The 27,786-nt window shown below is 30.3% G+C and overlaps 1 protein-coding gene across 9 annotated transcripts; it reads right to left on the bottom strand.

Moving 5' to 3' along the window:
• Positions 1-260: 260 nt before the first annotated feature.
• LOC136235579 (type IV inositol polyphosphate 5-phosphatase 3) lies at positions 261-19,331 on the bottom strand. Of its 9 annotated transcripts, none has more exons than XM_066025355.1 (12): positions 9,880-9,907; positions 6,798-6,833; positions 6,513-6,695; positions 6,358-6,420; positions 4,225-4,303; positions 4,001-4,105; positions 2,785-3,658; positions 1,852-2,036; positions 1,532-1,640; positions 1,077-1,219; positions 579-810; positions 261-488 (listed from the first exon to the last, which is right to left on the bottom strand). In XM_066025355.1, the coding sequence occupies exons 1-12, from the start codon at positions 9,890-9,892 to the stop codon at positions 462-464; spliced, it is 2,049 nt and encodes a 682-aa protein (XP_065881427.1). In that variant the 5' UTR covers positions 9,893-9,907; the 3' UTR covers positions 261-461. The 9 variants fall into 9 exon arrangements, with proteins under 9 accessions (XP_065881427.1, XP_065881430.1, XP_065881429.1 ...); XM_066025358.1 differs by lacking the exons at positions 261-488; positions 9,880-9,907 and adding exons at positions 8,106-8,233; positions 19,183-19,331 and having other exon boundaries at positions 495-810; positions 6,513-6,681; XM_066025357.1 differs by lacking the exon at positions 261-488 and adding an exon at positions 8,106-8,233 and having other exon boundaries at positions 495-810; positions 6,513-6,681; positions 9,880-10,016.
• Between the last annotated feature and the right edge of the window lie 8,455 nt (positions 19,332-27,786).

Below are 27,786 nucleotides of genomic sequence, written 5' to 3'. Positions count from 1 at the left end.
TGCTTCAATTTTGTTTTATTGTCTCCTAATGATAATCAAGAGGTGGAAATACCGTGAATTCCTGTCTCTTTGGGTTATCCAGTTCTTTTGCGACTTTTGGAACCCTAAAAGCTCCTCTTGAAACAGCACATTCTCCAGTTCCTTCTGCAACATGTGGAAAGTTTTCACTAAGTTATCGTCATTGTGTTTTCCAACCTCCTTTGTACCCCTTAAATTTTATTCGGAAGCGATCTTTTCTTATTCAAGATATGGCCAAAATAAAATGAACAAGACAAACCATGCATTATTCATATTGATTACTCTGCCGTGTTTACAGGAGAAAGCTGACTTTACATTCATTCTAACTATATACTATCTTTCTAGGAACTCTAGCTATAGCTCACACAGTAACCACCAATATACAATATTGTTAATAAAAATGGCAAAATCAAATCAAAGAATAATGGATCTGACTCTGTTCTTCAACGATTCCATGGCCCAGCTGCATCCTGTTTTAGATACAAAAATCCTTATGCTTATCTACAACAAAGATAACATTTTTAAGACTCAAAGCTGTTCATATCATACTTGCTACTCACCTCTTCGAATGTCATATAACCTATTCCAATATCAATGTCATCGTCTAAAACTTCCCCATTTTCAATCTCTGCATCTGTGTATGTGAGTGCCCGCTGTAGCCTCCTAGGACAGAACACCTCAACCTCGGCCATATACGTGGCTGTCACAGGCCGGTGATCAGAAAGTTTCAGTTCCGTTCTCCTGTACTTCAGTAGCTTCATTCCCTTCCCATACGAAAGGATGCGGTCACACCTATAAATTAATTAGGCATTACCATAACATATGCTAATATATAAAGCAGCTTCTGACATACGGACACGTAATATCACCCTTCATCGTAGATGAAAAATATGACATACAACGAGACAAGCTGAAAACCGAAGACCAGCAAATGCTCAAAATGAGCTTGTACGGACAATAGTCGAATGTAAAAAACTATAGAAACAGCAAAAACAATGGCATGGGAAAATGCAGTTGCAGAAGATGATTTAAGAACAGCAAGATTAGCAGAAGCGTACCATGCTGGAACACGCCTGCCTGCCTTCGGATCCTGTCCATAATATTTCTCCGAATTTAACTCATACTTGTAAGTTGGTGCAAAATTTATTCTACCCTCCACCCATCCATCAAATGCACGACCTTTTCTAAGTTCTCGTACAAGCTGCCATCATAAGAACCAACAAATTTAACGGCTAGTTGGAATCTTATATTTTTGACATTACTTTCAGCAAGCACATATTGATCAGAAAAGGAAAATACAGGAAAGGAACTGACAACCGTGTAAATTTATCTTATAGTTTTTAGATGACAATGAACAAAACAAAAGTGTTCCAAACTAATCGGTACTATAAAAGAATTCAAATCACCCCATGTCTGCATTTAGATGCACATGTGTGCTGCCTCACACATAGCCCAGTACTGAATAAGAATATCGTCTCGGATACCAAGTATACTTTTGATGAGTCACATTTACCTGATCTCTCTCGAGTAAGTTGGACCACTCCTTTCGAGCTATTAGTTCACGTGTCTTCTCATAAGACAAGTTGATTCGGTAGTTCAAATCGCCCAGCCAAATAATTCTTCTGCAGAAAAGACAAGTATCAATAAGAATGCTTTCAAATTTAAGAGCAAACTAGAATAGCAGTACTGTTAGCATTTTAAACTAATTTAGTGAACTTACTTGAGAGAACTTCACAAAAAGGAAGAATATTAACAATGTTAACAGTATGCGGATGTCAGATGTTGGAATGGTAGAAAATATTATCTAAATTATACTAGATGTTCTATACTTACTCATGATCAAGGATGCCTCTGGGAAGCCCAACACCGGAGAGCGGATTAAAATGAGTTCTTTTATGTATTTCATGCACATCAGCATTTCTTTTGAGTTCATCTCCATCTTTTTCACCTGATGTCAGGTGAGTGCATATAAAACAGAAAAGAGTCTGATATACAGACATGCTGACTGATATTGCTCCCTGGAAGATTAAAGAACTGTCTTAATTACCACAAAAATATAAGTGTTGAACTCTTCATGTATTTTAAAGAACGGGATCAGATATTTATATCTCAATATGTTATCCCAAGCATGAATAAAAACCTCCTAAAACCAAGTTTTGATTGTGTTTTCTGATCAATGAAGTTGATGTGCAACTAAAAGATAGAAAAGGGTTGTTACTGCATCGCAATTTCAGTAAATCACCGAACTGCAGCTCTTAACAGCGCCTTTTAAGGTTAAGTAGAGGTGCAGCTAGCACGAAAATTGGTTATTTCATACGCCCAGATAAACAATTATAATTAGACTTGCATAAATTTCGACAAAAACTGTTCAGCATCCATGTCATATAGAACCCATTCGATGAAGTCCAGATGGGGGGAAAACCCCACTTAAGATTTAAGAATCGATCTCCAAATGCATATATATACATAACACTTCACTCACAAATAATTGAACCAAAATGAGAAGAGGAAAATAATATCACATATGTAAATCCTCTATGATTAGCCAACCGGCCATACAACTATGCAAACCATGATACTATATCAAGCATAAAACGTTAAGGAATTATGTTTTGCAGATATGATATAATACCACTGTGACAATACATTCTTGATTCTTTTGTGAAATATTCATTAGGTAGTCAAACAAAACTGAAAAGAAAAAATCACAACAAAATTCTGATGAGATAAGAAAAAAGTTAGAAAATCAGCTTGTGGTTAACAAACCTTGTTACCAATGTAGCCCATAACACCAACACCAACAGTGGACACCTTTAAATTCTGAATATGTTTGCGCAAGCTCCTACGAACCCAAATTGTGATGAAAATTCCAACCATCTGCTTGCTTACTATCCTTATATATGCTGATCTTCTTTTCCGATTCAAAAGAGCTTCAAGGTCAAATTCTGCAAGCAAAGCCAATCCTGATTGCAGTTCATTTGCGACTGACTTGAAAGAACTATAATTTTTAAGAGAACTCTCTACTACACACGACTTGCTCGATTTAAAAGATTTAATTGATTTAAAGGACTTTGGTCTCTGCAAAACATGTTTGGGTAGCAAGTCTAGTGGGGGCTCCGGCCAGCTCAAACCAATCCTTTCTGTACTACTTAGCATTCTGGTCAACTTGCCACTGTTCTGTCCAACTGTTACTTCAACATCTTCAATAGAATCTTCTGTTAGCAAGCAATTTGATCTATCTAATCTTTTTGCAGAAGAAAATTGTCTCCGGAAATCCTTTCCTGCAGGAATTCCTAGTTCACTGATTTCATCGACAGCTGTGCAAGAATCCATGTGCATGTCACCCATGCCTTGAAAATTTTCATCTAAATCCGAACAGTCGAATTCTTCATTTATTGGATGAATTTCGTCTCCAATATCACTGTCGCTTTCAAGTAATATCTCCTCTTCTATACTTGGAAAATCAGCAGGTGGTTTAAACTTTGATGGGGATGGGGGATCACTATGGCATTTGACCTTGGTCCTTGTAGGCCGAATTACTTCTAGTGTTTCACGAATAATGTTTTCCCACATTGGAACTGGGCGGCTATCTTCAGCACCGAATATATTCCCAGGATTCAATGGTACAATCTCCTGAAGACTGAAAAAGTGAAAGCATTTAAACTGTTTCTCAACTGAACTCTCCCAGAAATTATATATAGATTATATATCAAAAGCGAACGATATACACTAACCACGTACACAGGTTGAGCATTTTGGAGGAAACAAAATAAAAGAATTTAACCAAGTTAAGGCAATAACAGATGGGAAAGTTTTTGTAGATAAAGCACCTCACCTCAGCATCTTTATTCTCAAGGTATTATATAAAATCAGCACTTGAGACTTACTTTAAATTATGACAGTTCCAACATCCATCTTCACCAGTGAATAATACTTTAAAACTAAGAAGAGGAGGCTCCAAACAAAAATCAAATGTACATACCCGAACACATAGATGTCTGCAGGATCATCCCTATCGATCCAATCGTCAATATCTAGATCATCAGGTGGAAGTTTTCCTCCAACATTCCATGTACAGACACATATTCTACAGGAAATATTTTTTGTTTTTTGAGAAGTTTCAAATAAGGAACTTATCTAGTGCTGGAAGGGGAAGAAGAGAGAAAGAGAATTTTTCATGAAGGAGGGAAGGAAGAAGCATTAGACCTGAGTTCCTTTGTGTTTATATATTGTTGCCTAAAAGTTTCTGATTTCCGTCTCCGACTCCGTACCTTTGGAAAACCATCTGAAATCCAACAAAATCAGTCAGGAAATAGTTCCAATACAAATGCTACAACCTCAACTTCACAAAAACCCTTCACCTTTTTTTTTTTTTTAAGTAAAACCCTTCACCTTTAAAACTGTTACTATTTGACAAGATGCAATTCGGAATTTGCTAATATTACTAAAATTGGTAAAAAAAGAAAATTATAAATCAACTATGGAATTACTCAATATTCATCCACTAAACAATTTATTTATCACCATGTTTTTATGTTTTATGTTAAACTAATCAGTTTTATGTTTAAAAAAATAATTATATAGTCCCATTTCAAAAAAATAAAATAAATAATAATTATATCGTCTCTAAATTTTTATTTACATCAACTTTTTAATTCATTTTTAAAAATCAATAGTCAAATTAGACTAAATAAAATTTAAAATGACAAAAAAATCCTTTATCCTATTTTATAATAATAAAACATTTATTTTTTTCTATTTTATATTATTTTTTCTTTTCTTTTCCACAGAATCCTAATTTGTCCTATATACAGTAATTAATTTATTAATTTTTATATAATTATATAAATTTAAGTTAGAGGCATAGGATTAATTTCATTGAAAAAGTTAATGAAAATATTTCAAAACTTATAAAATTAAAAGTAGAGATAAAATTGTAAACATTTATTTCTAATAAAAAAAACAATTTTGAAAGAATTATCAAAATTTATAATAATATTTGATATTATATTATATTTTATGATAATTATAACATTAAAAGAATAAGTAACAAAAATTTATACAATAATATGTATAAGTATAGAATTATTGGTATATATATTACACAAAATTTTATCACAAATATGTTTATTACATTTGAAATTAAAAAGACAAGTTCTTTCACTTATATAACTATTTATGATTTTATACTTTCAAATACAAAAATAAATAAACTAAATAATTGACAAATAAAACTTAAGAATCTTAAAATATGTGTAAACTAGTGTAATAAGTAAAAACGTGGTAAAGTCTTGGCGTAGGGTTAAGACTCTTCCTATAACTGAGGAAGTCATGGGTATGAATCATATGGAGTGAGTTTTTTTTTTTTTTTTGTCATTTAATGTAAGTACAATTGTCCAAATAAAAAAAAATAACATAAGAACTACTAAATTGTTTATTAAATTTTATATATCCAAATTTGCTGTAAACAAAAAAAAAAGGATAAGATCCAAATTTGATTTAATCGTTTTTTAGAATTGCAGATTTACCTATAATGTATGAAATACATAAAATTTATTTCTAATATTTTCAAACAAACTAAATGTTATCCCTATTTGGTGGAAAAGTTGAACGAACTGGTCTCAAAATTATTTGACATATCGACTTTTCTAAATAAATTTGTCAATAAATTTAAACAGTTTTGTGTATTTTGTGAAATGGTTTATAAGTGTGTCAGGAATAGTAACGGGGTCTTAATGTTGTTGGTAGCCTGTATATCAATAATGTATTACTAACCCAACAAATAATTTATGTCATAATTTGAAGTTGGTAATTGCCAACCCTAAGAAACAAGCAAAAAGCAAGGCCGCACTTTTCAAGGTATGGAAGAAATCTATGTCAATGTGAACAAGTAGTGGAATTGTATTAGTACCAAACTCCACTAAATAGATGGCCCCATTTACCTATTTTCCACAAAATGTGCTGGCTTGCTGACACAGTAATCATTCCATAAGTTTATCATAATCTTTATATTACATCCTAATTGTAATGCTAGGCCACTTTCAATTCAACCAACAACTAAACCATAAAAATAACAGCAATAAAAGATTTCCACATTTGCAAAACCACTAGAATCCTAACCAAAATAGAACTTCATCACTTAGATCACAGGGAGAAAAGAAAGCGATTCCCCAAATTAACAGTTTCAAACACCAGTTGCAGCAAATTTATAAATATGCTACCACAAAAACATAAAATCCAATCAAATTGATGATTAAAAGACAAATAAAAACCATGAGAAGAAAAAATAAATGGAAGAAGAAAGAAAAAAAAAAAAAAAAAAAGAAGAGGGAGCGGTACCATTGGTAGGATCCTCTGCTCTGTTATTCCCAAACCGCGATTCTTTTGGCCACTCAGAAGATTCTGAAAAATTTGTAATGAATCAACAAAATTGACATTGATTTGGAAGGTTATACGATTGAAAAGAGGATTTGGAAGGCGGAAAAGTAGTAAACCTTGGGTATCAGAAGCAACAGAGTCATTGTCGCCATCAGAATCAGAGTCGGCGCTGTAATCGGAGTGTTTAGTATTGATGTTGAGCAATTTGCGCATGACAACTCGGGGCCAAAACAGCTGTAGGCAGGAACAACCCAAACAACAACAGGTTTCAACCCAACTTTTCCTCTGCCAATTAATCTCTAAGCATAAATCCCATTACCCAAATATGAAAATCAACCGATCCAAACCCGGATACCATTCATTACACATAAAAACTAAAAGTTGAGAGAGAATAGACATACCTCCAGTTGTTGCTTGGAGGAGCGAGACTTCATGCTCTGTGAAGATTTCATGATTTGAAAGGATTACAAGAAATTCTATAAAAATAATATTAAAAAAAAAAAAGGACTGAAAGTAAAGGTGTTTGTTTCAATAGAAAATGGGAAGAAAAGGTAGTTGCAGAAATGGAAAAAGGAGGGAGGAAGGTAGGGAGAGAATAGTAAAAAGGAAGAGAGGGTTTGACCCTTTTGGATAGAATTAATTTAACAAGTAAAAAAGCTAAAAAGATGCTTTATCGATTCTGGTAGCACTGTTGCTTTTTGCACTTGCTTGCTTACGTAGCAACTAAATAATACATGTTCCCCTCTAACTTAATTGGTTGCTCACTCTATTTTTAACTTAATTTAATTGGAAGAATTTAATATATTTATTTCAATAAAATCATTTTTATTTCAGTTTTTTTTCTATTTAAATTCGTTCAAACGAATTTATTAAAATAAAAACCAAAAGCCTGTATTAACATACAATACAATACATAAAGTTCACTAATCATTGGCCTAATTTACCCGGCACTGTCAGTGTCCAAAAAATAATAATAATAAATAAATAGTAGTAACAATTTATATATATAAAAAAAGAGAGTTGTCTGGTTGCCTGGGCCTTGACGCGGATTGGCTGGTGATCGGACAAAACGGGCAGGCATGGGGGCGGCCGGTGGCTTTTGGTCATTTACAATAGATGCTCTGGGATACGGATTGCTTTGTCCCACCATTTCCACTATTAATGGATTGTCGCCCCTAAACACAAATTTTCTTATACATCTACCGCATCACACTAAATTACGTTCATTACCCCAGTACTTTGTTCTTATTTTCATTAAAGTCCCTAAAATTCAAAATTGTACATTATAAACAGCTTCACGGCATAATGAAAGTAAGTAAAAACTTCAGGACCATAAATGTAATTTACCCCAAGATGTAATGTAATTATGATATATTAACTTTCCGCTTGAAATTATAGGAATTATCAATCCCACCTTCTCCTCCTTTTCACTGCACTGAACATTTGTTTTCACAATTTGACCTTTTAACTTTATTTTGTACTTTTTTTGTTATCAGAAAAAAAAATACTTTAATTTGTACTTGATTCAAAAATAATAATAATTATTATTTTATTTTTTCCTGAAAAATATTAAAATTTTGTTAAAATATCCAATTTCAATTGAAACTATTAATATACGTAAGGAGTTGTCGTATTGAAAAAATGAGAAGATTATAATTTTAAATTAATATTAGGTTAAAAAGTAGTAATTTGAAAAATAAAGGTCTTACTCAAGAACAAAATGTTGATGTCGATGCTAGTTGCTACAAACAAATTCCAAAGTCGTTTTGTTTATCTTGCCTATATTATTCTGGTGGTGGTAGACATCCTGATATTTGGGTTAATTGCAATAAAGTCCCTGAGAATTGAAGTTAAGAACAAATGCATCTATTAATAATTAGATCATGAAATCCAGCTCCTAATCTACTAGATTTGATTTGATTTGGATTTGATGGTGCATTGAAAAAAGAGCCATTTTGAATACAAGTAAGTAAGTACATAAGACATAACATGTGAGGCATAACATGAAAATAAAATAAGGTGCTGCAAATGTTCCATAAAGAGTATAGCTAAAAGGGAATTCAATTCTTACTATTTTATGTACAAGTTGCTTAGTCAATTATTTTACTATATTAAGTACTTTAAACTTTTATATATATAAGACTCCTCTTTCGTCTTATTGACCTCCTAAATTCTCATTCTACCTCTTGTCAATTATTTTAGACTATTTACTTAGATTATGTTTGCTGAAATGTGGAAATGTGGAGTACAATCGTCACAAAACTCATAATTGGGAGATCATCCGTTTTAAAAGTGTCTGACAAGCCTCAAACCGAAAAATCGATGAAAATAATCTATTCGATTTTTTTATGCTCCAACATGCCAAAAATAAGCATAATCAATGCCAAAATATAGTTTGCATGTCTTTCACAAAATATGGATTACATTCATAATATCAGTTAGTAAGAAAACAATAGGGTTTGGACCTTTAACCAGTTAGTAAGAAAACAATGGTAAATGTTGTTCTAAACAACTTTAATTATTGAATATTTTCATTTTGAGATCGTTACCGGTCATTTTGAGAAATTAGTTAAAGTTCAAAGGCCACCGATGTTAAAAAGAATAAAGTTCAGTAGTCATACTGTTAAGAAATTAAGTTCAGTGGCTAAAATGTTAAAATGAATAAAGTTCAGTGGCCATGGTTTTAATTTACTCCCTAATTTTCACTCCTTTTCACCTTATTTGTCTTTTATAACTGAAAAGTAGTTTTTTTTATAAAAGTAGAAATATTGCTGTTTCGAAAAGCAGCTTTTTCGAAAAAACAGTTTTTTCCAACAACAAATAATAACCAAACCAGCATTTAATATAAGAGGCTCTAATATCATATCATAAATCACTTAAAGTGATAGTTAATAATAACTTTTATATTAATTTATGACAATATATAAATCAATGAAAGTTTTACCTAAATAAGAACATAAAGATATTATACACTGTACTTTCTTTGTTACTTTTTTGAGGAAAATCCAAATTTTATTTGTTGCTATTACTCTTTCAATCAAATTTACTTTTCTTTTTTCATATTTACACTTATTTTGGTATCTAGAAATTGTATTGAAATTAGAAAATTTTATTATATTTATTGATTAGAATTAATTGGATTAAAATTTGAACTAAATAATTTTGGTAATTTAATCTTAATTACCCAACAAAATACAACTTTTTTTAAAGAACAAAAAACAACGTATATAAAGGAAGAAAAAGAATATTACTATATAATAGTACCAATTAATGATTAAAAAAAAAAGTAACAATTAAGTGCTATAACCTATAGTTCAAAAGCTTAATTGGCTTAACTAACTGAAGCATAAGCGTCAATAATAATTTAGAGGTTCTATTGCTTTAATAAATATTATTATTTCTCTCTCTCTTTCGTAAAAGTAGATGTAATTAGTCGAACCATATAAGAAAAAGGTTAAAAAAGAATGTATAACCTCCATTTACCTTTTTTCTGCATTTATGGTGGGAGTTACATGATATATCATCTTTTCCTTCTCCTTCTCATCTTCTCTCATTTTCCGATCATTGTACAAACCATCAACTCATAATAATACCGTCATACTCATCATCCTCACAAAGAAACGATTCGAGTAAGTTCAACTTTTTTTTACAAGATTGTTCAATTTTTATAATTAATTCAAAGATTTAGGGCTTGGAGATTTAATGGTTTTTTTATTGGTCTATTTTGTTTGGGGTGTATAAATTCGTATTTAAATAAGTGTTTTCGGTCTTAGAATGTTTGGTATACTAGCCCTATGAATTGTGATCGAATCTAGTGGACATTGGATTTGAAATAGGATTGAACTCAACTTTCTTCTTCTTATTCGTAATTGTTGGCAGATTTGAAAATCATTCGTATTTTGACCATAACCTTTTCATAATACTTGATTGTAAAAATCAAGTTTCAATATAAACTTAAGACATACTTTTTTACGCATATTATCTCTGACACATTTTCCAAATTCGAACTTAAAGAGCTTCAAAAGTGAGTCACAATCAGATATATCTGTTGAAACTTTGTTTTTCGTTTTCATGTTTTTCTTTGTTTTAAATTCATACTTGTCTGATCGATTGAAATTTTCTTTTGAATGTCTTAGGATTTTTGGTAACACTTCTTAGATATATTTACGAGTCTTGGATGATTGTTTTGGCATGCATAAAGATATTTACTTTAATATTAGGCTCATTAATCATATAATGCATTTTATATTTATAGGAGAACAAATGACAGATGAACAAGACTCTGGACGTTTGGATTAGCTATTTGTGCGTGAAGTAGTATAAATACTGAACAAATGATTTTATGTTCAGCGTGTAAGACCCTGTTCTTTATTACTTAATTTCAGTAACAATCAGTTCAGTAGTAATCAGTTCAGTTCAGTTCAGTTCAGTATTCAGTTTCAGTATTCAATAATTTATCATTATTTATTATAATTATTATATATTATTATTATTTATATATAATTTATTATTATTATCATTATTTATTTATAATTTCAGCAATTTATTATAATTATTATAATTTATTATATATTAATTTATCTATTTTCATTATAATTATATTTATATATAATTTATGCTTTGTCATTATATATATTATCATTATTTATTATAATTATAATTATTTGGTGCAACTTATTTGCAAATTTTGCGAAAAGTAAATAAATATTATATTAATACGTTTACATTACAATGCTCTAAAAAATTAACTGGCTCAACTACCTTAATATCTCAAATAGTGCAATTTTATCCCTAATATTAGAAGCCAATAGCAATTTTACCCTTAACATTGATAAATTGAGTCAAGATTTTGTATTCATATGAAAATTCATATTTAGACGTTAGGAGTAAAATAACCCCGGACCCAAAACGTTAAAGGTATTTTTGTACCTTAATACTTAATTGTAATAAAAAGTTAAGAGTGTGTATTCATATAAAAATTTGTATTTAATTTCATAGGCTTTAAATTATATATAAATTTGTGTTTGTATGTAATTTATATTTTTAATTTAAATTAGACTCATTTTTATTTAATGTCATAGGATTTTATCGAGCCTAGATTTTATTTGATATTTAATTTAGTTTAATCTTTAATAATATGTTTATTTATTATTGATATTATTTTTTTTGGTAGAAATATTATTATTATTATTATTATTATTATTATTATAAGCTTATTAATGTCCAATATTATCATTAAATTATTTTAAAGTCTAATATCATCATTATTGTTACGTTCGATTAAATTCGGTTAAGTTCGGTATCATTCACTTAAGTTCAGTAGCATTCAGTATCATTCAGTTCAGTTCAGTTCAGTTTTTTTCAGTAATAATGAACAGAGCCTAACTCTCATTTGTGATGAGATATGAAATGATTATGTATTATGAACATGGAATGTATTGGAGTTTGAATAAAATGTAAATAACTAGGTTGGATGGGTATATATAATGGTCTTGTAATATTGTTAGGCCCTGTTCTTTATCACTTAATTTCAGTAACAATCAGTTCAGTTCAGTTCAGTTCAGCATTCAGTAATTTATCATTATTTATTATATTATCATTATTTATATATAATTTATTATAATTATTATTATTATTTATCTATAATTTATCATTATTTATTATTATTATTATTTATAGTTTATCATTATCTATAAATTAGATAAAAGTCAAGAAATTATAGTTTATTAAAATATATATGGTTTAATAAAAAAAATAAAACTAAAGTATGCATCCATATTTAAAAATTAGGATCCATATTATGAATTATTTCTCAAATTTATCCAATTTATCAATGTTAGGGATAAATTCCACCATTTTAGACGTTAGAGGTAAAATTACTTCTGACCCAAAACGTTATTTTTGCACTTTCACCCTTAATTAAAATAAAAAGTTAAGAGTTTGTATTCATATGAAGATTTGTATTTAATTTCATAGGCTTTAAATTATATATAAATTTGTGTTTGTATGTAATTTGTATTTTTAATTTAAATTAGACTTATTTTTATTTAATTTCATAGGCTTTTATCGAGCCAAGATTTTATCATCCCGGGCTTTTATTTGATATTCAATTTAATTTTATCTTTAATAATATATTTATTTATTATTGATATTATTAAATTTATTAGAACCATTATTATTATTATAAGTTCATTAATGTCCAATATTATCATGAAAATTATTTTAAAGTCTAATATCATCATTATTGTTAAGTTCGGTTAAGTTCGGTAGCATTCAGTTAAGTTCAGTAGCATTCAGTTAAGTTCAGTATTCAGTAGTATTCAGTTGAATTCAGTTCAGTATTCAGCAGTATTCAGTTCAGTTCAGTTCAATTCAGTTCAGTTCAGTTCAGTTCAATTCAGTTCAGTTTTTTTCAACGATAAAGAACAGAGCCTTACAATGATAATTATACTATGAATTTTAAAGTTAGTTATCTTTATAAGAATAAACGATCTCGCATATCTATTTTTATTGATAAATTATTTAAATATAAATATTTTACTTAGATTTAGCTAAACCCTTAAATAAAATATATAATAATTAGTTAAATGTCTTTATCACTAATAATTAACACGTCATTACTAAATATTATTTTCTATGTCAATTTCATTAATCAAATTGAAATTGGTCAAATACTTTCAATGATATTATTTTCAATTTGAATATATTGTATATGCTAGAAATTAAATTTAAAAACTAGATCAAGTGACTAAAGACTTTTTTTTTTTTTTTCCTTTTCACACAAGTTAATCTGAATTGATGAAAATTACACTGACTTTCCACTTAAATTAACCTTCGTTACTTGGTATAGTAGCTAGTTATTTGCTAATTATAAGTTTAGGAGATAAATAAAATAAATTAAAGTAAAAAAATTTCTAATAAAAAAGTAAATGTAAGGGTTAAATTGGAGTAAAGATTGGTTATTGACTATGATGTGCATGTAACTTAATCACGTAATCTTTATTTTCAAAAAAGGTGTTTAAACCAATGATTTTAATGCCTTTCAAGTAGTGGCATTTTAATTTCACATACCGACATTTTTCTTCAGTTTCTCACCTCCAATGGGACGATTAATTACATAATCTTTTTATACTTGGTGGAGTTTTTTTTGTCCTGCACTTCAAAACTTTGTCATTATATGTTTTACGACTTTCTAATTGCTAAAAACTTAGTGACTTTTTTAAATTATCTGAGTTTCAAAATAAATAATTAATTTAAAAAAAAGTGCATATGAATTAAAATTCAAATAAATACAAGTTTTATAAAAAATATGCAATTTGAAGCCTTATTGGTTTATTACAATGTTAGAAGTTGAAAGATGAATATGAAATTATAAATTGTATTAATATGTTATTTGTAAAAAAAAAAAAATCAATAGTTAATTTTATGCAAATATTGGCAGCAACGAATTTTGAAAAGTATATAAAAAATGGTGTGGAGTAAACAAAAAATGAGATGACAAGGGAATAAATGGAGTATGGACATGAGAACGAAATATACGTGGATAATGTTAAAACCTTTTGGACTTATTCCATTTATTAGCTTTGGTCGGCAACCTCCACACATCAATTTTTATATGATTAAAACTGCTAATTATATTTATATCAATGTTATGAAAACCGGACCAGACCGGCCGGTTCGACCGCGAACCGGTCAGGTCTCCGGTCCGGTTGTCACTGGTTTTATATACATTCAACAAACCGGACTGAAGCACTTGAACCGGCCGGTTGAACCGTGAACCGGTCCGGTTAAGCGGTTTGATCCGGTTAGTTGTCACACATGTTTAATTAAAAAAATAAAATATTATGTTGAAGATGGGATTCAAACTTGGACCATTAGGTAGGATTATATACATCTTACCATTAAACTACCTTGCAATTTGTAAATAATAACAACACTATATATTTATATATTAGACTCATACTTAAAATTTAAATTTTAAAATATTATTTAGTATTTATTTTTTTTTATATATTTTAATAAATATTATTAAAAATTTAATTGATCTTATTTATTTCGTATTTAAATTTTCAATATATATAAAATAAAATTTTAAAATCTTAGTAAATTTATAACTAAAATTAAATTAATATATATTTATTATTTATGAGGTCATCCGGTTCAATCAATCCGGATAAACCGGTTGAACCAATTGACCCTTGACCCAGTTGTTAAGCCGGTTCGACATCCGGTTCGTTTTTTAAAACATTGATTTATACATATTTTCTTTGGATAAGGAACTCAAATGGACTAGCTTTTCTCGGTAAGTCAAATTACAAAATAATAACACTATTTTAATTTTAATATTTATCAAATGGTTTATACTTTTCGGCAGGGCCGGCCCTGGGCATAGGCCCGGGGTGCGGCCGCCTAGGGTCCAAGGCTAAAAGGATCCCAAATTTTTTAATTTTATTGAATATATACTATTTTTTTGTTATAAATTTAGTTATATACCCATTAGGTCTAAAAATTGACCAAATAATATGATATTTTAGGTCTAAAATGTACCAAAATTTCTATTTTTAGATTTTTTTGTATAATTTTTTTTTTTATTAAGGACCCATTATTTCTTATTTCGCCTGGGGCCCCTAAAACGTCAGGACCGGCCCTGCTTTTCGGTAACCAAATTTATGATTAAATTAAATACTATTTCATAAATGTTAAGGTGTTAGATTCACTTATGCAGGACTATCACAAAATTGTATGTTGGACACAAGTCAGTTTAGAGTTTGGGGGCCGGAGCCACAGCCACTAGCTCTACCCTTAAGTAGCGGTGATTCTGTCCCTTGTAGTATTTAATATTAATTTATATTTATTATTTACCTTATATAATATTATTTCAATATTGTGATAAAGTGTAAAAATATCTCTAACGTTTAGAGATAAGGGTAATTTTACGTTTAACGTCTAAAATGGTACAATTTTGCTCCCAATGTTGGCGGACAAGATCAATTTTACCTCTAATGTTGACAAGTTGGATCAATTGAAAGACATTATTATGAAACACCGATATTTGTTCCTTATTCTGCACCAATTCAATTGATTCTAAAAAAAGATCTTATTTTTTTTAATTTAATAATAGAATTGAAGATTATTATTTTTAAATTCGATGAAAGTGTTAAAGAAAAGAGACTAAGATAAGTAAGGGAGAAAAGAACTGACCCGAGATTGCTTTTGGATTCCTTTCTTTACCAATTCAGTCTTTGTTTCGCGAGTGGAAAAGGCTTAAGCCTTAAGGTTTACCCGTAAGAAATGCTTGTTTTGGATCTAAATAGAACATCCGAAGGATGAAAGGAAGAAGAAAGTTGACTTTCTGAATCAAGCAAAAGAAAGCATAGTTGAATTTCAAAATAAGTATTTCTATTTTACGAAACAACGCAATGAAAGGAAATGTTTTTTTTTCAGAAAAGAGCGAAAACTAAGACCGAATGGCGAGGTTCGAAAGCAACTCTTTAAGCTCGACATAGTATAATTTTTGCAAAAAAAAAAATTCAAATTTAATCATGTATTTGTGATATTAATAAATATAAAATATGATGCACATGTAAAGTGTAGATATGAGATTCATGATCTAGAGATAGATAATTTCTCCAATTGACATAACGTGTCAACATAAGAGGTAAAATTACTCTTGACTGTCAACGTTAAAGGTAAAATTATATCATTTTAGACATTATGGATAAAATTGCTCGTAAATGTAAACAATAAAAGTATTTTTGCACTTTATCCCTTCAATATTTTAAAGTAGTTAACTTACTTTAAAATTTATGTTTTAATATAAGAGACAATTTAAACTCACAAATCTCATTTTATTTTATAATTTTTTTATTTATTTAAACTTTATTTTCTAAATAAGTATAAAAATATATTACCGTTATTAATTACTTTCAATGCACTCTTTATTTTTATAATATTTTTTAGTTCATCTTTATTATATCTCCTTCTCATAAAAAAAATCAATTTCTTACTTTTACCCAAATAATTGAATTAAATTTTAATTTATAAAAAATATAAAAAAATATAAAAAAATTATAACTAAAAATAAAAAATGTAAATATGTTATCATTATTTTTAAGATTTTAAGAAATTAATGTTGAATATGTATATTATTTCCAGTTTGAAACTTTAAATTTTTTAATCACCACACCAGAACTATGAAATTTTAATTTACTATAAACTAAAAAATTTCTAACCACATGGTTAAAATTAACTCCACTAAAAGATATTTATTTTAGCTTTTCGGAACAACATTTATCGGTTTAATCCAAACAATATAAAATATAATGATTGGTTAGGTTAAAAAAGAAGAAGCAACTTTTACTTTTTTTTTTTTTTTTATGAAAACAGATATGTTTGAGAGCATTTTACAACAACCTTCTTTTTAGAGCTTCTCGTGAACAACTAGTTATAGTTATTTGATCAAAATTTATCGTTCTTATTTTCACAAAATAGGGTTCTTCTTAGCATTATTTTTAGAGTAATTACAAATAGATGTCTTGTGGTTTCACGGATTTACACATTGATACTTGTGGTTTTTTTATTTTTTATTGAACATGCTAAATTTGGCTGATAACGACCTCAAAATGAAAATTTTTAAAGTTTTTAGTTACATATTTTATTATGGAACCGCATTTTTAATTTTTCAAAATCATTTTTGAAGTTTTCTCTCTCTAAACATTAACTTCATCTCTCATAAAAAAAACAACACCTAAATGACATTAAACATAAAAAGTTGAAGAATTAAAGTTGCTTAAAATATCATTTAACTCTTGAAAATGTTTATTTTGAGACTGTTATCGGTCAAATTTGGCAAAGTCAACATAAAAAATGAAAATTTTACAAACCACATGGTTGCGTTTGTAACAAAAAAAAATCACAGGTATCAATCTGTAAATCCGTGAAACCATATGAAATCTATTTGTAATTAATCCTTATTTCTATTTTCATACTATCGTTGTCGAAAGAATAAGGTTTTATTTCGTTCAATAAAATTTTATTTTAAATTATTTATTTATTTAGAGTATTTTTATTAATTTGTATACATATTTTTCATTTTAATTTATTTATTGATTAATTTAAAAATACTAATATTAAACAGTTTACATACTAAAAACAATAGTTCAATATAATTTTATCGAACACTAATAATTAAAAGCTAATAAAAAATAGTTAACAACAATAAACAACCTAGAGCATCTCTAAGAGTATTTTAGTTTGACTCTTAAGTTAAAACTAGTTTTTGACCCGTGCGATGCACAGATTCATCTTAATATATAAATATTAACAAAAATATAATTAATAATTACAATTAATGATATAAAAAAGGAGGAAGTGACACCTCAGCTACATCGTTACTGTTTTATATTATATATAGATATGCAAAGAAATAGAGAGATTTTAGGGACTAATTTAAATTATGTAGAACTTTTAGATATAGATATGCAGAGATATAGAGAGATTTTAGAGATTAATTTAAATTCTGTAGAACTCTTAGATATAGTACGGATCAAAAAAAATAATCTTTTTATAAATAAATATAATAATATAACTAAAGTTAATATATTATATTTTTTATTATATTTTTTATTAGTAAAAAAGGAGGAAGTGACACCTCAGCTCCATCGTTACTGTTTTATATAGAATATAGATATGCAGAGAATTAGAGAGATTTTAAGGATTAATTTAAATTCTGTAGAACTCTTAGATATAGTACAGATAAAATAATCTTTTTATAAACAAATATAATAATATAACTCAAGTTAATATATTATATTTTTTATCAGTAAAAAAGAAGGGAGTGACACCTCAGCTCCATCGTTACTGTTTTATATTATATATAGATTTGAGAAAAAATTAAAAATCAGCTCAAACAACTTTTTAGTGGTTCCTAAAATCACTAAGAGCCCTTCAATCCTCATAGAAAACATCTCTCCACCATTAGTTAGTACTTCCTTAATCCATTTTTTATTAATAATTTTTTTTATTGAAAAATATTTCTCTTCTCACTATTAGTAAATATAATGATAAATTAATAATTTTAATTATAAAATAATAAATAGAAAATAAATATAATAAATATTATTGAAAAAAAATATATTTTAGTTACTCATAAATTTTTAAAAATCAATTATTCATATTAATTTTAGAAAATCTACTAAAAATCTCTTGCAAGAGCAGACCTAAACCAAACATGCCAAATATGAATTTCATTTTTTTTTTCACACAGGACGTATGAATTGGTGGCTCCATTGCTAGTGTAAACTGGAAGCTAAAAGTGACGGCATACAAAAGAAAAACTGAAGGCTATTTTATGATCTTATCCCATTTTATTATGAATATTATAATAGTAGTAGTATATATATATTTTTATCGAAATTGCAGGTATTGGTATTTGCTTCTTTTTATATAGGAGTATTTGAAGTTGTGAAAGAATACGCATCTAGAAATTCAAAAGTGAATGATAATCCTCACCAGAAATGATTAAATTAATACTTAAAAAGAAAAGATAAGGTTTAACTTTCTAACTTTAATTAAAATAAGCTGAGTTTTTCAAGTTTCCTTTTCTGGAAAACACTTTCTCCTTTCATTCAGTTTTGCTAAGCTTTTTCCATCCTAAACTCCAATTAACTCACTCATTAATTAAGCTAATAAAAAGCTTCAACCTAGATCAAGATTCTAATTTTCCAAAAAATACAAATGAAAAGAATTAAATATATATAAATAAATAAATAAAAGGGTCGGACATACCTCTCTCTTTCTCTCTGTATGGTATTCTTCTTTTGGTGTCTGTCAAACTCCGTTTGTTTCTCAGTTTCTTTGATAGAAGATGAACAAGAAACCAGAGAAACAAAAAGAAAAAGAAAAAAGAGAGTTAGGTTTATGTGTGAGATGAGTGTGAAGAGCAAAATGGAGGTTTTGCTTTCTATTTATAACCACACCATGAAAACATCCCTCTCACTTCTCACCTGCTTTGCTCTTGCCACCTATTTTTTTAATTTCCAACCCTTGTTAATATTTTCTTTTATAATTTATTCTATTAATTGGGATAAGGTGCGCGAATGCAACCAGAGCAATTTTACTTTTAATCTTTGAAAGTTCGATTAATTTTTAGTCATTATTAATGAAACATCTTACGCAGTTCGGATGTTTGTTATTTCATTCCACATATATGTTATATTATCACTCGTCAGTAATTGATAATATGGTATAAAATATTGTCTTTGAAAGAGATCTAGACACACAGATAAAAGGATCCTAAAGGTTATGTTCTGGATTGATATATGTGAGTGAAAGCTTGAAAAATAAAAGAAAGGTTTGGCTAGGTCTCCGACATCCAACTCGGTTTTGATCCAGAAAGAGAAAGTAGACAAAGAGTCTAGAGAGAAGAGCTTTGAATATGGTGCCTTTTGTGAAGGGAGTTGGCCTTTATATAGGTGTGGAGACTCCTAGCGCCAATGAGAGTAAAGTGACCATGTGTTTGTATAGGAAGGTGAACCAAGAATATCGGCTTCCTAATCAGTGTGGCACCTTCTGCGCGCTTAAGGATTCATATTTAGGAAAGAACTCCTTAAACCAAACTAACATTAGGGAAACTTCTAGAAATACATCTTTGAGACATCCGATAAGTATAAGGAGAGGATATGTATCTGCTCAACACAACCCCCCCCCCCCCCCCCCCCTGCATAAGCTGAATCTAGCCTTTTAAGGCTAGAGCACACGTTGTCTTTCCCAAGACATCATGATGTTTCATTCTTTCGAACTCTGTCTCATAAATATAAAATGAAATGTGTCCCTATGGGGGCGTGTAGTCTGGACCCCGCTAATTACATTGATGACTCCTTTGAGCCCTTTGGTTTCAGTTACTCTCTCTTGTCAAACTTCTGGTGCGACCTGCCTTGTTGACGAAACTGTCCAACTTTCCTTTCATAATTTAGCATTCTATCCGCCTTCCCAATTCTATAAAATTTTCTGCATTATGCACTTTGACTCTGTGGAATTTGCAATAAGCTTTGGGATTTCCACCATAATTCTCCTATGATTTTTGCATGTGGTATTTAACATCTCGCTCTATGTTGCTCTTTTCTATCTAAATGAGTACATCCATTTTAAAGGAATTCAAAGGAGTCCACTGTTATGGCAATTGCTTATCTTTGTCTCCTTTTTTGGTATTCTTCTTCGAGAATTCACTCTTGGACCCACGATTCATGCTTTCTCTCCTAACATTCGACCCATTTTCTATATCAATATTGTCTAACTCGATGTATGTTTAGCCCTTTCCATTAATGATGTGAGATCTTTCGGATTCCTTAAGATCAAATCTTCTCTTAACCGTTGACAAGTGGTGTTCAGCGTTATAGATTCCAATGTCGTCATAAAGTCCACCTTTATATCTATCCATGCAGTTCCTCAGGGTTCCGTCTTGCTTCTGGAGGAGATGATATATGGTTATGCATGAATTGGATGGTGGGATGAGGGCTATGAACTTAGTCCAAAACTGTATATTTAACTGCTCCCAACTTTGACGGATCTAACGTCTAGAGCTTAAAAGCAATATGGAGTTGGCTCTATTAAGGTGGTTGAGAAAATTCTACATATAGATGCCTCATTTGCTCCACATACGTCCATGAACTCCTTATAATTCCTAAAATGAACAGTGAGATTAGTATCTCCCTTATACTTTCCTAAACTACATGTCTTGAATCTTCTTTATCTTTGTCAATTAATAATATGGTTAGCGAAGGGCGAGTTCTTGCTAGTTAATAGTGGCTGGTTCATGGCTACCATATACCTTCCCAAGGTAGCTATTATTGCCCTGTCCCATTGAGCCTTAGGGATCGAATATGCAGGCACAATTGCATCCTCTTCCCTTTGTGTTTTCTTAGCTTCTCGTTTTGTTCTTCACTCAAAACTAGATCTGCAGCTTTGTTCAGGCTCGCTTTCTTCAACAACTTCAACTCATATTTCTCTCTCTCACTCGCTTACCAGTCTATGCTTGGGATCAGATCTATACCTCCTTTTGGGTATTATGCCCTTTTTTGCTTCATGTCCATTGACGAGCTCTCGATTTTCTTTCCTTTTTAGCTCATCACTCTACACATACTTAGATCTAATGTGCCTCTCATTTTGTAGCTCTTGAGCTACACCATAATTCACTTGGTGATATAGTATATGTCCTTGTTCTGAATCATATCTTTTGTCACGTCCGTGTCTAAATTTCTAGACTTTATATCTAGATATTAATATATATTATAATTATGGGGTATGTGATTTTTATTTGGTGTTATAGGAAAATTTGGAGTTAATTCGATGCGTTTAGGTGTAAATTAAAAGTTTAGGGTAATTATTAAAAGATTATATAAAGATGGAGGACCAAAAGGGATATTTGCCAGATTTGGGATATATATCCCAAACCTTCCCGTATGATCCACCACCATCATCATCTTTACTTTTTCTTTTTCTCTTCTTTCTGCTTCTTCTGCAGATTTATCGATTCCGAACCGTTTCTTCACCGTTTCTTTGATTTACGGAGATTCGACCGTCCGAATCACTCGAAATTGAAACCATAGCATCTTTATGTATAGATCTAAGTCCTAACCGAAGAGTTTTTGAGTTTCGGCAGTGTGTGGAGGGAAATGTCTTAGACATAATTTAGAGGAGAATTGAACGGTTCAATTAGTAGCCAAGGTAAGTAACTATCAACTATATTTTGAGTTTTATGTATATAGATAAATATATATCAAAGATTTTTCAGAAATTGATATTTTAGGGTTATGCATGAATTTTATAAAATTAGGGTTTTTCATGATTTTGCTTTTTATTGTGAACTTACGGTTCAAATGAAGCTATTGATTATGCTTTTATGTGAATATCAGATTTTACTTGATTATGTTGATTTAAGGCTTGATTTGGTTGGTTTACATATATACATATATGTTTTTGGTTTCGATATATATTTATATTGAACAAAATGAATTTGAAGATTTATTACGAATTGTTTTTGGATTGAGAAATCTGTTGAGGTTATTGTTGTTATTATTTTTGAAGTCCAAATATGATTTTTATGATACAAAAGGGCTAATTGAAGCCAAATGACTTATGATTATGTAATAGTTTGGAATTTGATTGTGAAAGGAAATTTGAGCACGTTATGATTTTATGATTTTATATCCATCGAGAGTTATCCGGATCGGTGGTTCCATATTTGAAGACCATGTTCAGTGAGGGACATGGCCTGTGTACACAGTCTGAAGACCTATTGGGTATGGCAGTGAAGTGTTGGGTAAGACCATATGGGATAGGCAATGTTAAGAGACGTCTCGATTATATATGTGGTTATGGATTGATACTTAAGGGGAAAAACTCGAGGATGGATACAATGTTTTAAGTTCATTTGGATTATGTTTTCGGTTATTATTGATTTTGATATCAGGTTTTACGTTTGATTAAATACGAGTTGGTTTGATAAAACACTTATTTGATTACAATATTTTATAAGGTTTTGAACTCAAGAATGGATACAATATTATATATTTATTATGTTTTTGGTTTACTACTTAAGTTTTGAGTATATTTTATAAGGTTTGATGATTATATTATACACTTAAGTTTTGAGTATAGTTTATAAGGTTTTGATTAAATCCCTTTATAAACGTATATATGTAGCTATGTTAAGTAAAGTTGGTTTTTATAGCTGATAGTTTCTTACTGAGATTTTTGTCTCACGTTTTTTAAATGTTTTAATGTTTTTAGGTGATAAAGTACAGGATATAGAGAAGGTTACCAACCGATTAGGCGAGGTTTGGACGTTGGCTGCTTATTGTTAGAATTATGGTTAGAACTTTGGTATTTCAATTGTAATATATATGATATTATGATATTGGGATAAATTGGAGACTCCTAAGTGTTGATTACAATCTTTCTATTTCACGTCCGATGCCGATTGAGGTCGTCTAGGGTCGGGTGTGACATCTTTGCCCTTTTTGAGGTCCGATTTCTATCTTTATTCTATATTCTACATTAGGTCCTACGCCCGCTCTGAGTCCAAATCCTCCCTTAAAATCCATGCTCAATATATAGTAGAAGAAGGGGAAATGGACCATAATAAAAAGGATGATTGACTAAGGGTGGTTCCATTCGGAAGCTTGAATAAGGATTATATATATATATATGGATTCATTTCCAGAGGCATTTGATGTTGATTTCTTGCTTGAATTTCTGTTTCCGTCCTCCTACATTGTTGAACTACCGGTTCCGCCCTTATGATCCTCCTTTTTGGCTTACCCTCAATAGCTTCCATGTTTAATCCACCTCTTCTTATTGCACTTTCCATCATTGTTGGGAGCATATTAATTATTGCCCCTCGAACTAAGAGCGTGATTCATTATCTCTCCTTTTTGGTAGCCTGCGGTCCTTACTCCAAAATCTTCACCGCTACATTCCCTTGTTTTAGGAAATAGAATTTGCGAGGGGAGATTAATACCAAACATGTCAAAAACTTGTTAGGATTTTCCTGTTTAGATCATTAAGGACAGATCCTAATGGAGGACCTGCAGTTCCCTCTGATTTGGACCTTAATTTCGTCATGGTTGTTGAGAATGTATTGATATCATATGGCCTCATATCTGCTTGGATTCTTCTCAAGAATTGCTCTGTAGATTCATTAATTCCATCCTTATGTGAAGCATTTGAGTCCTCTTGACTCTCAACATCTTCAACTACTCCTCTGATCGACAGTTTTCCGTTGCTTATATCTCCTATTGGGGTTTAGTGTCCTATAGACAATTGTTTTAGGATACAAACTTAATGTAAATGAAGTGTTCTTTATATCGTTTGTTTTTAATGAGATATGGTTTCATAACTATATAAAGGCAATCCCTTTTTAAGAACTAAATAAAGTCTAATAAAAGGAAATCCATAAGTTTGTTTAAAGTGATTATAAAGTGTTCATATAAGCATGAAGTGAGACGAAACTTTATGATAAACTAATAAACTTAAAACCACCCCAAGTCAAGTAATATGTTTAGGATTGACATATCACTGCTGAGACTTGCATGTAACAATGTCTTCTGTCGAGACAGAAAGTTGATCTCACAAGCTTCATATATACAGATATCTGGACAGTTACATGGATCCAATGAAAAGAAGTTCATTAGGATTGGGGACCCGACTTGAGATAACAGGATGGGTAGATTCATCCTTGTCACCTGTTCATCTTATTGGTATTAATAGGTATAAGTAATCCTTAGACTCAAAGGAATGTTAATTGATGATTCTGGATTACGGAATGTGATGCTTTGATCCTGTTGTAACACGATCCATAACAGAGATGACTCTGGGGTGTGAATGACAGACGTTGGGTATCACAGAAAGTAATTACAGGATAATTATACATTGGATTGAGCATTTATCACTCCTGATAAATGGGAGATACGTCCATGGATCGCTTGTGGAAGACTCGACTCTAAATCCTTGCAAGGTGATAGCTTAAGACTTGAAATACAGATTTCACTTAACCTATCTAATTGGAGTTGACTCGGCCTGTACAAGTAAAATGAACGTCTCGTTACATGTGATTTGACATTATCCATAGTCATAAGATTCAGTTCAAGGATGTAGTTGATAAAGGATCGAATTATACTATAACTAATACGGAAAGGTCAACGACAGAATCAACATGTCTTCTTATAGCTCTGGGGGAATGTTTCGGATTTGCTAATCACATTTCGCGTACTCATTCCGTTATGCAAAGATTAAATATAATTCTGTGAAAATTAATTTAATAGTTGCATACGACTAGAAGCAATAAGAACCTAATAGGTCACACATAAGACTTGGAGCCCAAAAGAGAAACATATGTTAATTAATTAATGGAAACCCAACTGAGTCCACTAAGGCCCAGTATATAGGGGGCGATTTTCATGTATGAAAATACATGAATAATTTAATTTGATTTTAACAATTCTAATTAGATTATGATTGTGAATTAAATTAATTAAAGGATAAATAAGTTAGGAGTTTTAATTAGATTAAATTGCTCCTATTATTATCCTATAAGGTTACTATTATTATCTTTATATTTAAGATATAATTATGGATAATAAATAAGAATTATATTCCGAATTAAATTCTTATTCAGTAACCTTATTCTATCTAACTAGGGTTTAGATACAAGAGAATATAAATACCCTCTATATGTGTGATTTTCGAAACACACTAGAGCAACCAAGAGAGAGAATTTTGACCCCCCTAGATGAGGACGAAATAATCCACCGCTTCCTACCGATTCAATTGATTTCATCTCTTTCTCTTTATCCTTGATCTTGTGTTGATTTATTAGAGACAATCTATACTTGATTGTTTTCACGGTTGATCACTAACTTGATTTGGGTTGTGTTTTGTTTTGTGCTCGTGAACTCGGAATAAGAGTTAAGGACACTTCGCTTGCAACGGTAGATAGTTCGTCAAAAGGTATTTCCTTCTATCCCTCTTTATATGAAATAACGATTAACGGATCTTGGGTTAATGGAAAAAGGTTAAAAATTTTATATTTCCGCTGCCATACGTTAGCCTTATTTTCCATCATCTCCATGTATCACATTCATCTCTAAAGTCGATCTATCCATGACTAAATCAGAGTTCCATACTCACCGCACCAATTGATATGTTGTAAATTTTTTGGATGGAATAACTTCAAACCCCTTCTCTCGAGCCCGATTGAATTTTCAAAATAGGAGAGTTATGGGCTTATCTTTGTAAGCATTCTAACGTTCAAGTTAGTACCAAACTTAAATCTGAATTAGTAAAGTAAGAAAAGAGGCTACGGTTTTTGGCATACTTGTATGATTCTCATCCACCTTTTATTTATAGATTGTGAGCGCTCTTATAACCATTTTCTATTAGCACTCTTTTTACGTTTCAAGCTTCTATTAGAACATTTAGACCTTCAAATGGCAAGACATCACTTGTAAAGCTATTTTATCACTAGGCTATTTTTTAGCTGACACAAAGGTTCTTTAAACCTTCACCGAGTCTTTCTTAATGTATTAGTGGATGAACGTGGAATGAAATTTTGCTTCTCAATGTAATATTCACCCTGCTCTTTGGGAGCCGCCTTATGGCCATTAAGCCCAAATTCAAGAATAACTACCTTTTAATTAGTTGTTATCAAAACTAAATTCTAGTTACACATTTCCATAACCAAGTTTTCTTAGTTATCACCTTATCACCCTCTCTCAAGTCGAGTAAGTTACAAATACTCAACTTGTGACATATCATATGGAATGATCCTTCCAAAGAGGCTTAGTGAGCATATCAGCTACTTCATTAGTGGTGGGAACATAGTGAACATATATTAGACCTTTAAACACCAGATTGTGTACAAAGAAAAAATCAACTCTAATGTTGTCAAGGACTAGCCCCGATGGAGCGCCAGTGTATAAAAAATGAAAAAGGAGATATGAGGTTAGATTACTCCCCCTCATATTTTATAGTTTAAAACTTACTTCAAACTTTTAATTTACACTTGAAGATATAAAATTAAACTCAATAATATAACTAAAACACCAACACACACCTATACATTATTTCTTGTAATGTTGGCACTTATACGTATGCATGCATTACCATTTATTATCTATTAATAAACTTAACTTAACTTTCAGGTCCTACTTAGCTCCAAAAATATTGTTTATATAAACACATGTCTCCAATATTTGTAAAATAATCTCTAATAAACACAACATATCATCATCTCTCTTTTGTATAAATATTTTGCCCGTATAAAATTCTAAAATTGGGGTATAAAATCTAGAAAGAAAGGTCACAAATGTGACACCGCACTCCTTAATTCCTCATCCCCACAACAATCGCGAAACAACTCCTATCAAATTCCTCCCACTTAAACAAGGGGGAGGAGGACTTCCTCATAAGACAAGTGATCCAAACCCCCTTTATGCCTAATCAAAACGCAAATCCAAGCTCACCAAGGACAGTCCTCTTGGCTCAAAGAATAGCCCAAATCCACTCGCGCTTTCCGATCCAAAAGATACCCAGGTCATTTCGCCCAATGTTAAATTTTATAAAAACAAAGTATTTGGCATCCATAATGGGATCAAGAACTCCCTCTCCACACTTTGTTCTATTCACACTAATTTACTGTCGGAGTGTATTTAAGGGATCGCATCGTACAGGTCAAGGTAAATTGTAGGCATCTGAACTGTGCCACTTGAATTCCATGATCAACATGTATTGAGAAAAAAAGGAAATATCGTAGTTTCATTTTTCTACATGATTACATTTTTTTACTTTGTTGTTGTTCAATTGTGAATTAAATTTGATTCTATTTGTCTTTGA

The sequence above is a fragment of the Euphorbia lathyris genome, chromosome 7 (assembly GCF_963576675.1).
Source record: "Euphorbia lathyris chromosome 7, ddEupLath1.1, whole genome shotgun sequence".
NCBI lineage: Eukaryota > Viridiplantae > Streptophyta > Magnoliopsida > Malpighiales > Euphorbiaceae > Euphorbia > Euphorbia lathyris.
The sequence above is the reverse complement of the archived record's forward strand: the minus strand, read 5'-3'. Positions and strand labels throughout refer to the sequence as shown.

Coding starts and splice junctions, on each gene's coding strand:
- LOC136235579 (XM_066025354.1), bottom strand. Junction 3,659..4,000: donor GCAGACATCTATGTGTTCGG/GTATGTACATTT, acceptor TCACTTTTTCAG/TCTTCAGGAGATTGTACCAT. Junction 1,641..1,851: donor AGAGGCATCCTTGATCATGA/GTAAGTATAGAA, acceptor TCTTTTCTGCAG/AAGAATTATTTGGCTGGGCG.